General features: G+C 43.9%; 1 protein-coding gene across 1 annotated transcript; it reads right to left on the reverse strand.

Moving 5' to 3' along the window:
- Positions 1-230: 230 nt before the first annotated feature.
- On the reverse strand, positions 231-6258 carry LOC100384320 (Calmodulin-binding transcription activator 4). Its single transcript, NM_001365702.1, has 11 exons — positions 5916-6258; positions 5230-5355; positions 5013-5128; positions 4647-4735; positions 4363-4408; positions 3517-3955; positions 3285-3412; positions 2115-2818; positions 1307-1856; positions 908-1201; positions 231-741 (listed from the first exon to the last, which is right to left on the reverse strand). Exons 1-11 carry the CDS (start codon positions 5932-5934, stop codon positions 724-726), a joined length of 2529 nt encoding a protein of 842 aa, NP_001352631.1. The 5' UTR covers positions 5935-6258; the 3' UTR covers positions 231-723.
- Positions 6259-12497: the final 6239 nt, after the last annotated feature.

Below are 12497 nucleotides of genomic sequence, written 5' to 3' on the forward strand. Positions count from 1 at the left end.
GCAGTTGCTTGAGCCATCTGAATTCTGATCACGAGACTACCGAGAGAGAAGTTTAATGCTACGAGGCTTTCTTTGATCGCTGCTCCATTTGAAAGCTGATGCCAAAGGCATGAAACAGCTGGCGTTCAACTGTTGGAATGTCACTGCCAATAGAGGACTGCGGCGAACGTATTAACTGGCAAAATTGATCATCGGTCGTCATCATCCCATGTGTAAAAGATGGAGTATTTCTAAACTGAGATTTCTTACAAGATTCATTGTGCTACAAATTACAATAGTTGACCCCTATTTACTACCATATAGTACAAATTTACTACAAACTTTTTTTCTGGAATACGCAGAAGAAGAGTTACGCACAAATTTACTACAAACCTACTGCATGAAGGTAGTACATAAGGCATATATATATCGAATGCAGTGTTTCTCAGACCTCATCTACCTTGCTCATCAGGCTTTTGGAAGCTTCTGCATATACCACTAAGTCATCGCCTTTACCAACTTTCAGCCAGAAGTCAGCTATTGCACATGACGTTGCTGTGTACACTCAAACAGCGTCCAGCATGAATTGGAGCTGGTTCTAGTTCACCCAAGAAATTTTCAGTTTTACTCGGGATCCACTGTCCATTCAGTCACCAAGGCTTGTGCTTCAGTAAGGGAGATAAATAAATAGTGGGTGGCTTGTGCTTTGCTGTTTGCTCCATCACTGTTGGTTTAACACAAGCATTACTTCTCCTGATCATCCTGCAATGAGGGGAACTCTTTTTAGTTTAAGTCCTAAGCGAACAATAAAGCTACCTTTTCCTTCTCAGTAATCATTTCATAAACTTCTCATGCAAGTTCTTAATGGATCACAACTACGATCGTGGTAGCTGTGGTACTACAAGTTTCCGAGTAGAAAGATATTCACCTTTGTTTGTTGGTACCTATTGAGCATCCTTCGGTACTGATGCATTGCTTTAGGGCTACCAATGATACATGATACCCTTGAAACAGCTTCATCGATGGCTGTTTCCACTCTGAGCTTCCGGAAGACCTTGGCAACGTCTTCGTCCACCTCTTCATCGATTGTCATTGCCCCAGAATTGAATCCACGCAGACCAACACCTTTATGGTACCACCGTATCATCACCTTCTCAAGGATTCCGACACTTGAAATCAATTCCTTGTACTTGTTTCTTTCTTGATGAGCTCGCACCCGGGCCTATCAGGATGATAATAAGAATTAACCACTTGAGGTTTTAGAACATATTTGTGATTACTCTGCACGTGTTACATACACCATATGCACAGTATTGCAAAGACTTACCTGTATCCTGACAACATTATTTCGCATCTTCAGGAATTCTTTACGTTTTTTCCAGCACCTGAAGTTCTTCTGGATAGATAATACAGCTTTCTCCAGCATATCATGTGAAACTGCTCCTGCCTCACTAATGGACAAGCAGCAGCTATTTCTGTTCCCAAGAGCCATCTCTTTCTTCTTCTTAAAGGAAAAAATTCGGAATGCAGCTTGTATGCGCCCTGCAGCCTGAACTGCATTCCGGACAGCTCCCAGGGAATCCTTAAGCGCAAGCTGATCATCAGTTCCACCATGCACGTGGCTGCTTTTGTCTGATATTCTGTCCACAGCACGACATATCCCCTCTTCCCTAGAATCAAGTTTTCCATTTTCTTTTGACTCGATAGAATCAAGATGAGTTGTTAATTGTGCTTCTGAAAGGAACGCGGATAGGCCCTTGAAACCATATGCTAAAGCTATTGAAGCAGGTGTTTTGGCAGCAGGATCCTCTGATGTCGGATGTGAAAGTGCACCAGCTGCAGCACCAGCAGTAAGAAGAGCCACCACCATATCTTCTCTGTTTTTTAAATAGAAAATACTACGATGAAGTCAGTAAGAAAAACAGCTTAGAGAAAACCATTAGTCCATTACATAAGAGATCAACTGCCTAAATTGTGCAAGTAAAACTTTGTGTCTAGGTCTAAAAATAAGAAGGCTCCTGGCAATGAATACAAGGAATGGTAAATAGAAAAAAAAAATTGTGTCAAGATCAACTTGAAACTTGAACATGAAAAAATAGCATTATGCTGCATATGATGTGAAGAGTTTTGTATACCTGCCAAACCTTGCAGCCCAATGTAGAGCAGTCCATCCATTTGCATCACGGTAGTTTATAGGCACTCCTGAACTAAGCAGTGGCTTCAAAGCCAAATCATATCCCAAGGCTGCAACCGTATGTATAATATTGCGGTATTGCTTAGGAAGCAAATGGTCTCCATCAATATTCTGTTCACATTTGGATGACAACCATTGCTTAAACTTGTCATTAAGCAATACTTCCATGACACTACTTACCACATTCTCAGGGTCCAGCTGCTTATACGCCTTCTTCATAACATCCATTTGATTGCTTTGGATTCCACAGCCAAGATTTTGGAGTGGCAAGCTAAAATTTGAAAATAGCCCACTAGCATGACCATCAAAAAGTGTATGCACATAATGTAGTAACAGTGACAGCTCCTCACTACTTTTGGTAGGTATCTGATGCAGTTTGACATCTTGTGCTTCATTGCAGGGGTTCGTGTTTCCATCAATCATGCATTTGGTAGGCTTTTCAAGGAATTCAAATTCTCGTGCTTCACTGCAGGACTTCCCATTCCCATCAAGCAAGCACATTCTCACTTTTCCAGCATCAAGGCATGGAGTATGGCAACGGATGACACCTTGCTGGATAATTTCCACACATACCTTAACATCACCAAACAGCACTTGCCATGAACTGTGAGGGGGATTGCAAAGGAAGTCTCCTACAATGATAACCTGCATTACATTTTCATAAGTCCCCAACCATTGTAGTTCTCGGCACAGGTTTGTCCAAACTGATAAGTTCTTTTTTGTTTCGTTGGGTTCTCTGGACTCAGGCTTCAAGCTTTCAGATCAAAATACTTAAGTATTACTCCTCAATTCTGATTTCTAAAAGTAACTTGATTTTAGATTTTGCCACTCGTATATATATGCAGGTCATTATAGGATCTAGAAACTCGTCCCCCATTTTTTCTTCTTATGCCCATGCTAAACAATCTACTAATCACAGTTAAAGGTCATTTGAATCATTTCAACACTTCATTAATTCCTATGCACAAGCCTAAAACAACTTACATTTGGCATCAGAGTATGTAAGTACCACACGAAGATATGTTTTGTCCAATATTATGCCAATAGAAAAGAAGAAGAATGCATGTTGCAGTAGTTTAATCAAGCCTAGTAACTCATACTCATATCATACCTTTGTACTTTCATAAGAAAACGCTGATTCTGGAGAAACCTCATGTATCCTGAACCATTGATTTTCAGTCAATGTCATACACGCTGGATGCAGAATTGCCTCAAGTTGATCATCCTCTAACCATGTGTCTGAAAATATTAAGATATACATGCAACAATTCCTAAGAAAGATTTCCAGTATGTCTCAGCCAGTTCTTAGCAATGAAATAATTGGAATACATGTGTTACTGCACCTGAATTTTTTAGCACGTCAATAGCACTGTGACATGGATGGGTTCCAGTTCCGTTGATATGATCTTCACTAAAGTCCAGCACATCAAAGATATCATCATGATTTCTAGAAGTGCCTGGCTCCTCATTCTGAATCACAGGTAAAATAATAGGCTCATTATCTGCTGGAACATCCTCGGCATTAACATCACAATCTTCTTTGTCTTCCAGACTCAGCTGCATTTTAAGCTTCCGCAAGGCTGCCTTATGTTGAATCAAATCAGATTCACTTGCACTAATTTGGGAACTGACTTCTTCAGCAGATCCCGGACTGCACGAATTAGTACAATGTGCAATTAACTCGCTTGTCCAACCAGGTGAACTATGTACTTCAGCTCTGCTAGCACTGCCATTCTGATTCAATGTTGAAGAATCATTTCGTGCAGATACTGAAATGCTGCCCTGGTAAGCAATCAATAAAAAAGATGAGACACATGAAAAATCTAAATTTGATGTTGCGTGTTCAATCACTCTAGTATTAAGTGCATTAGCTTAAAAAGGTGAGTTAACTGATGAAAAATGGCGCTTAGTGACAAGGATTAATCATTTTTTTTTCTCAAACATGTAGGAGAGTTGTGTATCATTATATTAAGAAAAGTGGCCTGAGACACAAATGGAGCAATCAAACATTTATTAACCCAATAAGTACAAAGATGCATCCAGTGATCCAATGCTAGTCTTGATCTCTAAGATTGTAGACTGTCAAAGTAGAATAATGTTTGGCAATAGAGAAAAAAAAGGACCCGGCACCCAAAAAATTGTATATTTTCACTGAGACATTGACATAAGAAAGAGAAAAGGATTCAAACCTCTAGAACATCCCTATAGTGGACAAGGACAATGTGTTCATAAGCCCTGCAAAGATGAATTGCCTTTATCAAGATGCAAATTGATTACATACTGACCAATGAGATTCAATAAAAACAAAATAGATCAAACCAAAAGTAGAATAAGTCAATAAGTTCGTAACAATGTCAGGTACAATATCATCATTCCAGCAGTGCATTATTACTGGTATAACACCATCAGTTCGTTCAGGAAAGCATCGCCTGATCTACGAAAAGAACGAGAGTTGAGAGTAGATAATTCTTACGGATCAAGCATCCAATATATCCGCCTCTGAAATGTTGGATTTTTGTCTCCACGAGCATAGTAGCAATTCAGTGCATCCACATTATCAACCTGAAATTTCCAACATCAGAACTGAAAGGGAGGAAATTTGTATCATTGTGAAGGGGCATTAGGTACACATCTCATTATGAAATTGTCTATTTCTTATACAATCCACCCAATTCAGTTCGACTGCAAACCAAACATCTCTCAATGGCTTATTGTCTTATCAAGGTGATTACTCCCAAGCATATTCTGAGCAGCATTCATATCTATTAACTTCTGGAGAGATCTTTAACCAAGACATGAACACAGCACAGCAGTCCACCAAAAGGGTAAATGAACAGACCTTAAGGCGCTCATGGGCTTCATTAATGGTCTTCCCATTTCTCTTCTTTTGCCATTCAAATCCATCATTTCGGAAGTACCGGAGTACTCTACGGTTGAAAAGAAACCAAGAACCACCTGCAGGTTTCGGATTGGCTCATTTAATCACAGTCAGGACTAAATCAGCCAAAGCTTTGATCATGTATTTACGGTCCAAAACCAAAGGATGCATTTATTACTCTGTGGCTTCTGAGGGGGCTTATGCGAAATCGTGAACAGCTCATGATTCTGCAGTATCTTGAGAACTTCTTGAGGCTTTAGCCAGCGGGTCTTCACTACCTCTTGTAGCTTGCCTATGTCTAAGCCTGTACAGTAAAACCGTAGGCAGCCGTATTTGTTAACAAGAGATGGCAAGCTACAACACGCCGAACACATCGCGACTCAGAGTTCACAATTAAATAGAGTGTCACGTGGATGGTTAACCACCATTCAATTTGGTACATCAATCAATTTCCAAATATGACCAATTGGTATACAACCGTACCCGTAACCACTCCGGGTGGCGGGTGGTTTCACTCAGATAGAAATAAAGAAGACAGAGACGGAAAAGAACATTTTTTTAATGTTCTCGCAGCCTAGTAACTTCGTTTCTTCGATCAAGAAGTACTAACAAACTTGTTATTAAATCAAAAGACATATATAGTGAGGGAGCAGTAGCATTTCGTACAAGTAGCATAGCAGAGAAACAAAATCAATGGTTAACCAGTTGCATTTGTCGATCACTTTCAGGCAGCCTGGCGGCGCAGTCCCCCTTCTTCCTCGACCCCTCACATGGGTTCTTTTGCCGGAAATCGCACTCGGGGAACGCTCAAAAGCAACAGAAGGTTGCAACTTTGGAGCGAGGCGTTGTGGGACTCGGCGTTACCTTGCTGCTGCTGCTGCATGGCGCCGTGCCGACAAGCCCGCGCCGTGCTCCGAGCGAATCCAGCAAGAACTCGCGGGGGGGCGCCGCGGTGCCGAGGCCGATTTGAACCCAGTGGACTGGCCGGCCGACTCCTCGCCCTGTTGCCCGGAAGTCGAGTCCAAGTCGCCGCCGAGTGGCAGTCGCCACCGATCAGTCGCGAGACGCGCAAACTCTTATTGTTCCCAGGCGATAGCGACGCGCCTCCGCTGGCAATGACGCGCAGAAGCGCGGAGTGTTGAAGGGGGCGAGAAGGGGAGTGAGAACCAACGATGAACACGTGAGAGCAGGGCGGAGGAAAGCGGGGAAAGTGCGCGACAGATTCCAGCGCGGCGGTTGCTAACCACGAGAGGGGGAATTTTTGCTTTTTCTGTTGTTTGAGGTGGCGGATTATAGATCAACAGCTGCGGCGTCGGCGACCTGCAATGCAGTCCGCCGCGGTCTCGGTTAGTCGGTCCGGTCGGTCTCGGTGGCATTGTCGCAATCGCAAGCACACAGCCACAGGCAGGAAAGGACAAAGATGGAGCCCAGCCCAGCGCGAGCACCCGAACGATGCGTTGCTTGGTCCGTCGTGGTGGTTGTGATTGGAGACACCCAAACGATGATCGGCCGTCAGATCGAAAGCCGTCCCAAGTCTAATCCAAAGTTGAAGCCACCATAGTCAAATTCTAGCACTGTATGTGTTCTCACTCTGCCTTGCTTGCCGTGTCCCCGTTTCTTCTAGCGCGCCGCGAGTCTCTCAAGTCGGTTTCAGGAAGCCGTGTGTGCCGCCGGTGCCATGGCACCGTTTACTTTCCTGCCTTGCAGCACTTGCATTGTACTATGATGACAAGTACTCTCCACCAGCAAGTTTGTATTGTCATCTCCACGTCACTAGAACACAGTGATAGGAGGGCTTTAAGCTTTGACATTCTCGATGGTGGACCTTTCCTTGCTAGCATAGCGAATGATCGCCTTGCTAACCTCCTTGCCAGTCCCCGCAGGGCTCTCCTCTTCACGTTTATGTGTTGACCTGTCCTCGGCAAGACCGTTGTGTCACTGAAAGCTAACTTCATGAGGTACGTCCAAAATTGCCACCCATGTGGAGTTGGCCATGGTCAACAGTTGAACAGTCCTTAATGACCTCTCCTATCTGCCTTTTAGGCAGGGTCAAAGCTAGCAACCAAATTAAGATGACGCACCACCAAAATAATATATAAATATTTTATAGTATACAGTAAATATTAACTAATTTACTAATAAAATCTGGATCTACCATGGTGCCTGTGCACCCTGTCTCTAGGGTTAATGTTTTGGCTCTATTTGGCCACCTTTCGCCCCGTCCTTGTTGGAAGTGTTCTCTTATTCGGTCAAGATGATTGATTCTGAGTTTATCCTATTTAGCAGTGTGATTCTAAACGCTAAACGGTAAACAGTCGGTCATCCTTTGTTTACCGTTTAAACGGACTACATGGGCATTTAAACGGACTAAAAACGGATTGTACGGGATTAAACGACCTAAACGGTTAGCTACTGAGTAGCATTTAAACGGCGTGTAAACGGTCTAAACGGTCGTTTAGGATAACAATGATATTTAGGCTTTGTTCGTTTGTCCAAGATTCCACCTAGAAATAGTTCTAGCGGATTAAACTTTATATAAATTACACAAGCAATCCAGTTAGGAATCGTTCCAGGTGGCGGTTGCAAGGAAACCAAACGGACCCTTAATCTGTGTCTTGATCGAGAGCATGGCCCTATCCTTGGTTATAGTCCCTGATCACCAATGTTATATCAACATGGCATGGGCGACATAGAAGCCAACACGTTTCGCTTCCCATAACCCTAGCCACCACAGTCAAGATCTTGATCACATTCCTAGCACCCGATGAACCAGAATCGTCCAATTTATGGCGCTAATAGAGTCTAGTGGCCCGTGGCAAACATGACGGGCCTGCCCAGTGGCCCGTGGCACGACACTATTTTGGTCTGTCATGAGCATGGCCCGATCCATTGTCAACCGGGTTTGTGGAGGCCTAGCCCGATCACTATGTCATGTCTGGGTCTTAGGTGCGGCACAACCCTGTTTTTTTCATTTTCCCATAAAATATCTATATTATGCTTGATTATAGAGTATACAACATAAAAAACAAGTGTGTTTTATTGGCTAGGTGGATATGAATGTTTGTTTGGAGCTAGCGACCATGGTTTCAGCCCCCGCTTGTGCATTTTTAGCTTATTTTTGTTATTTAAATGTCATGGATTGACATAGGCCCGTTAGGTCTCAATAGACGGTGATGACTAGTGTCGCACTCCACCTCGGCCCCAAAGGTATGAAGCACTACTCCATTCTCCTCTCTCTCTCTCACTGTCACACCCGGTTTTGGAAGGCAAACCGAATGCGAACCATGTACGTGCCAGGATCAGAACTCACGTACACATCAATTACATAATTGGACATCATCACACAATGCTCAAAGTAAATAGCGGAAAGGTACTTTAATTACATCAAGATGTCTAAGACATCCACAGAGTCTAATACATAGCCATAGTCTTCAACATTAATATCAAAGTGCGGAATACGAAACGTAGAAGATAAGCCTACACAAGCAGCTGACTAGGGGTTTGCCACTAAGAAAAACTAGAACTCATCGTAGTCTTGAAACTCCTCAGAGTCCTCCATGTTGCCAACATCTCCTCCTGAGCACTGAGTACAGTGGGGACAACCTAGGGTTGGTGGTTTGTAAAGCAAGGGTGAGTACACATCAACGTACTCAGCAAATGTCCCATTTGGCTAAAGTGGACTAGATGTATGTGGAGTTAAGGTTAAGCAGTTGCTTTTAGTTGGTCAAGTTTTTATTACTATAAGTAGAGCCAAATTTTAGTAATAAACCCAGTTATTACCCAGAAGCACTCCCTCCAAGAGGAAGTACCAGAGATCAAAATTATAACCATCATTGCTAACCATCATCATAAAAGTAACCAAAGTTCTTCTAATCAAAGAGGATCCCAAGGCCGCTCTTAACCGTGAGCACGACTGATATAGCAGTTTCTAACACTCTGCAGAGGTCGCACACTTTACCCACAAGTCGTGATTCCTTTTCTGCCCAGGGTTCTAGCCTCCCCATTGATCACTACCAAGGTGACCTAGCAGGGTCTCACTATGTAGCCTTTACAAAGATTTCCTAGAGGTCATAGTCGCCCATTAGGTTTCTCCAGTTTGATAAACACAGTACATCTCCCCAAAGGAAGGGTGACTAACAAAACCAAATCGAGAACCTCTGCAACCAGCCTCGGTAGAGCAAGTACTGTGCCCGGACCCCATTGACGGCCCTACGACGAAGCCAACTACTCCTCTGGTTCCTCTAATTAATCAGCTAAGGGTGTCCCATTCCACCCTCATGGTTGCACTATTATCCCGGGTTGTCACTCCCCAAACAGGTCCTTACGGAGAGATACTCAGGAAACAGCATGAGTCCCCTAAAGTAATCACAAGAACATCATCGGGATAACATCATCGTATCATAATATTCACATCATGTTCATTGATTAAAGTAAAGCAATATCATAAAGCTAACCATGATAACCCAAAAGATAAACAAGGATAAGGTAAATACAGACTAGTCAATCCTTAGGTTTCAATAATGTAATGCGGGACGGTGAATTATAAAGTATGTAGGACATAATAGGTCAGAGGACACTTGCCTTCACTAGGTTGTTGCTCAGGAAGATCTTCGGTAATACACTCAGGAACCACGGGTTGCTCGTTGTCTAAATAAAACGATCATGCATTCAATACATTTGGTAAATGACAAATTAACAGCACACCAATCATGTACAAACATTGGAACACATCTCAAAAGATATAATACAAATTAAACAAAAATGAGATCAAATTATAAAATGAACTAATCTTATTTAGGAGTTGGTTATTCTTTAAGTGTTGTCCATGATTACATAATACTATTCATTTTATTGAGACTTAAAAGTTAAACCAAGATTAATTCTTATATTACACATTATTAAACTCACCAGATTAAAAATCCATTTACCCCTAGGGTTTTCCTTTTTATTTATTTTATTAAGGGAATAAATCAACATATACACTAACTTATAGTCTAGGTATAAAATTAAAGTGTACAAACTATAGATGAACATAATTTATTTGGATAGAGAATACTCTTATGAACATTTTGCAATTTGAACCACTAAATTTGGAGTTCATATGAAAAAGATATGAGATAAACAAGTTTTGAAGTTTAAAATATGAAATTAGGTCTAATTCTGTAATTATTTAAAAGCCTAGGGTTCAATCTGCAAGATCTCAGGGGCCTGCGCGCGAAAACTAGGGACGGCGGGTTGATTCTTGGGAACCCAAGGGTTTCTTACGCAAAACTACCACGCGAAGGGGTATCGGGTACTCTGGACCGCACGATCCTGAGCGGACGACCGAGATTAGATCTCGCGGCTGAGCGCGCAGGCGCGCGGCGAGCGCTGACAGTTGGGCTCGAGGTGCCAGCGACCCAGGGCAGGGCTGACAGGCCGGACCCAGAGGCAGGGGCGCGGGTGAGGGAGAGAGTGAGGAACGGTTGGATCTGGATCGGAAGGCTAAGATTAGGTCTGCTCTGATTAAATCTAGACCGCCAGATCTCGAACGGACGCCCGAGATCCAACAGTCGATAGTCGGACACAGGCATGGTGGCACCGCTTGACCCCGCGGCGAAGTCTCACTGGAGACGAGGGGAACGGCCACGGCAGGGCTCCAGGGGCTTAGAGAGAGGGTCAGGCGTGTTCATGGCAACATGGCGAACTCGACCGTGGGTACCACGCCGGCGCAGGGGCACCAGAGAACGCGGGGCACGGCGAGACAGGCTACGGCGGCACGGATGTGAATCATCTAGGCCCCTTAGTGATGTTTTGGTAATTAATGACAACTGTTTGTGGACTAACGGTTCTTGGAGAAATAAGAATGCAGGGTTGGACCACATAGAACATAAAATCTTGGAGACTTATAAGCATTGGTTGTGGATCAAGTGAAGGCAAAGGTATAACATAGGTTTTGTTTTTGCCGGTCTCCAGGAGTTTAGAGAAGATACTTGACCGGATTAGTAGGCTAGATAGTCGTACTATTAAGAGGGGTCAATGACTTTGATTTGTGTAAAACTTAGTGCCCCATAGAGCATCTAGTGGTTGCATTTGCATGAGGACTAACAGCGCTTCCAATTTCATGAGCTAAAAATCTTTTCAAAAGCATGTTTGAAAATTGCCAAGTCTTGGGATGCGCGGACCGTCCGGGCCTTGCGGGCGGATCGTCCGTGACCCTCTAGTGGGGTCCGAAGTATGTCTACTTCGGACTGGTCCTGTTCATTTGTACTGCGGACCGTCCGGGCCTTGAGGCCGGACCGTCCGCAGTCCTGACCAGAGAAGGCTGCTCTCGGCGGAGTCCCTAAATTATTGTGCGGACCGTCCGACCTTGTAGGGCGGACTATCCGCAGGTGCCAAACTGGTTTGGGCAGGGACTATGTGGTTTTTGGGATTTGTACTACGGACTGTCGGGAGGATAAGCCCGGACAGTACTGACTCCCAGGTCGCGGACCGTCCGGCCTTGTAGGGCGGACCGTCCGCGTGTGCTAACTCCTCTTGGTCAGAGCTCTGGTGCTCCAAGTTGCCAGGTCGCGGACGGTCCGACCAAGGTTGGCGGACTGTCCGGACCTCACTTTTTTGACAGCTCTGATAGATTTCAAACGGGAAAATAGCTGTTATGTGTACGGCGAACCGTCCGGCCCTAGGGCGCGGACCGTCCGCGTGTGCGCAGGAAATGTGCAAATTGCACATAACAGTTGGATTTGAGTTGTGTGCTATAAATAGAAGGGGAGCTCGTGTGTGAGGGCTCTCTTGGCCATTCCTTGCACACATTGAGCTCATTTATGATCCTCCAACTCATTCTCTCACACTCCTTGCTTGAGATTGCATTCTAGTGAGAGATTGAGTGTTCCTAGTGCATTTGCATCCATTGGTGATTCTTGAGGCACTAGGTGGTACACCGAGCAAGCGTTATCGGCTTGTTACTCTTGGAGGTTGCCGCCTCCTAGACGGCTCGGGTGTTGTCTCCGTTGAGCTCTCCAAGAAGATTGTGGAGGAGCCGCTATGTTGATTGTGAGGGGTTCGTGCCTACCTCGCCGGAGCGGCAAAGGTGACATTAGTGGAATCGAGGTATTGAGTGATTTATTGTCCACTTGGCTCAAAGATCAAACCGTGTCTTGATAGAGGAGCAAGTGAGAGCTTGAAGTCCACCTCAACGTGGATTAGGGGTGATCGGCAAATCACCGATACCACGGGATAAAATTCGGTGTCTTTATTTTCTTGCATTACTTATTGTTGTGCAAGTGATTAGTATTTTGCATATTGTTCATCAAGTATTCAATCACCTTAGTTGATTCTCATAGATTGTTTACTTGTTATCACTAGAGAATTTATACCTCTTGTTATATTGATTAAATTTCCCTAGTGTTTTTTATTTTAGTCAAAACCGTTTATTCACCCCCCCTCTAGCCGGTGTCCTAGATCCTA

This window comes from Zea mays, chromosome 3, assembly GCF_902167145.1.
Source record: "Zea mays cultivar B73 chromosome 3, Zm-B73-REFERENCE-NAM-5.0, whole genome shotgun sequence".
In the NCBI taxonomy this organism is placed as follows: Eukaryota; Viridiplantae; Streptophyta; class Magnoliopsida; order Poales; family Poaceae; genus Zea; species Zea mays.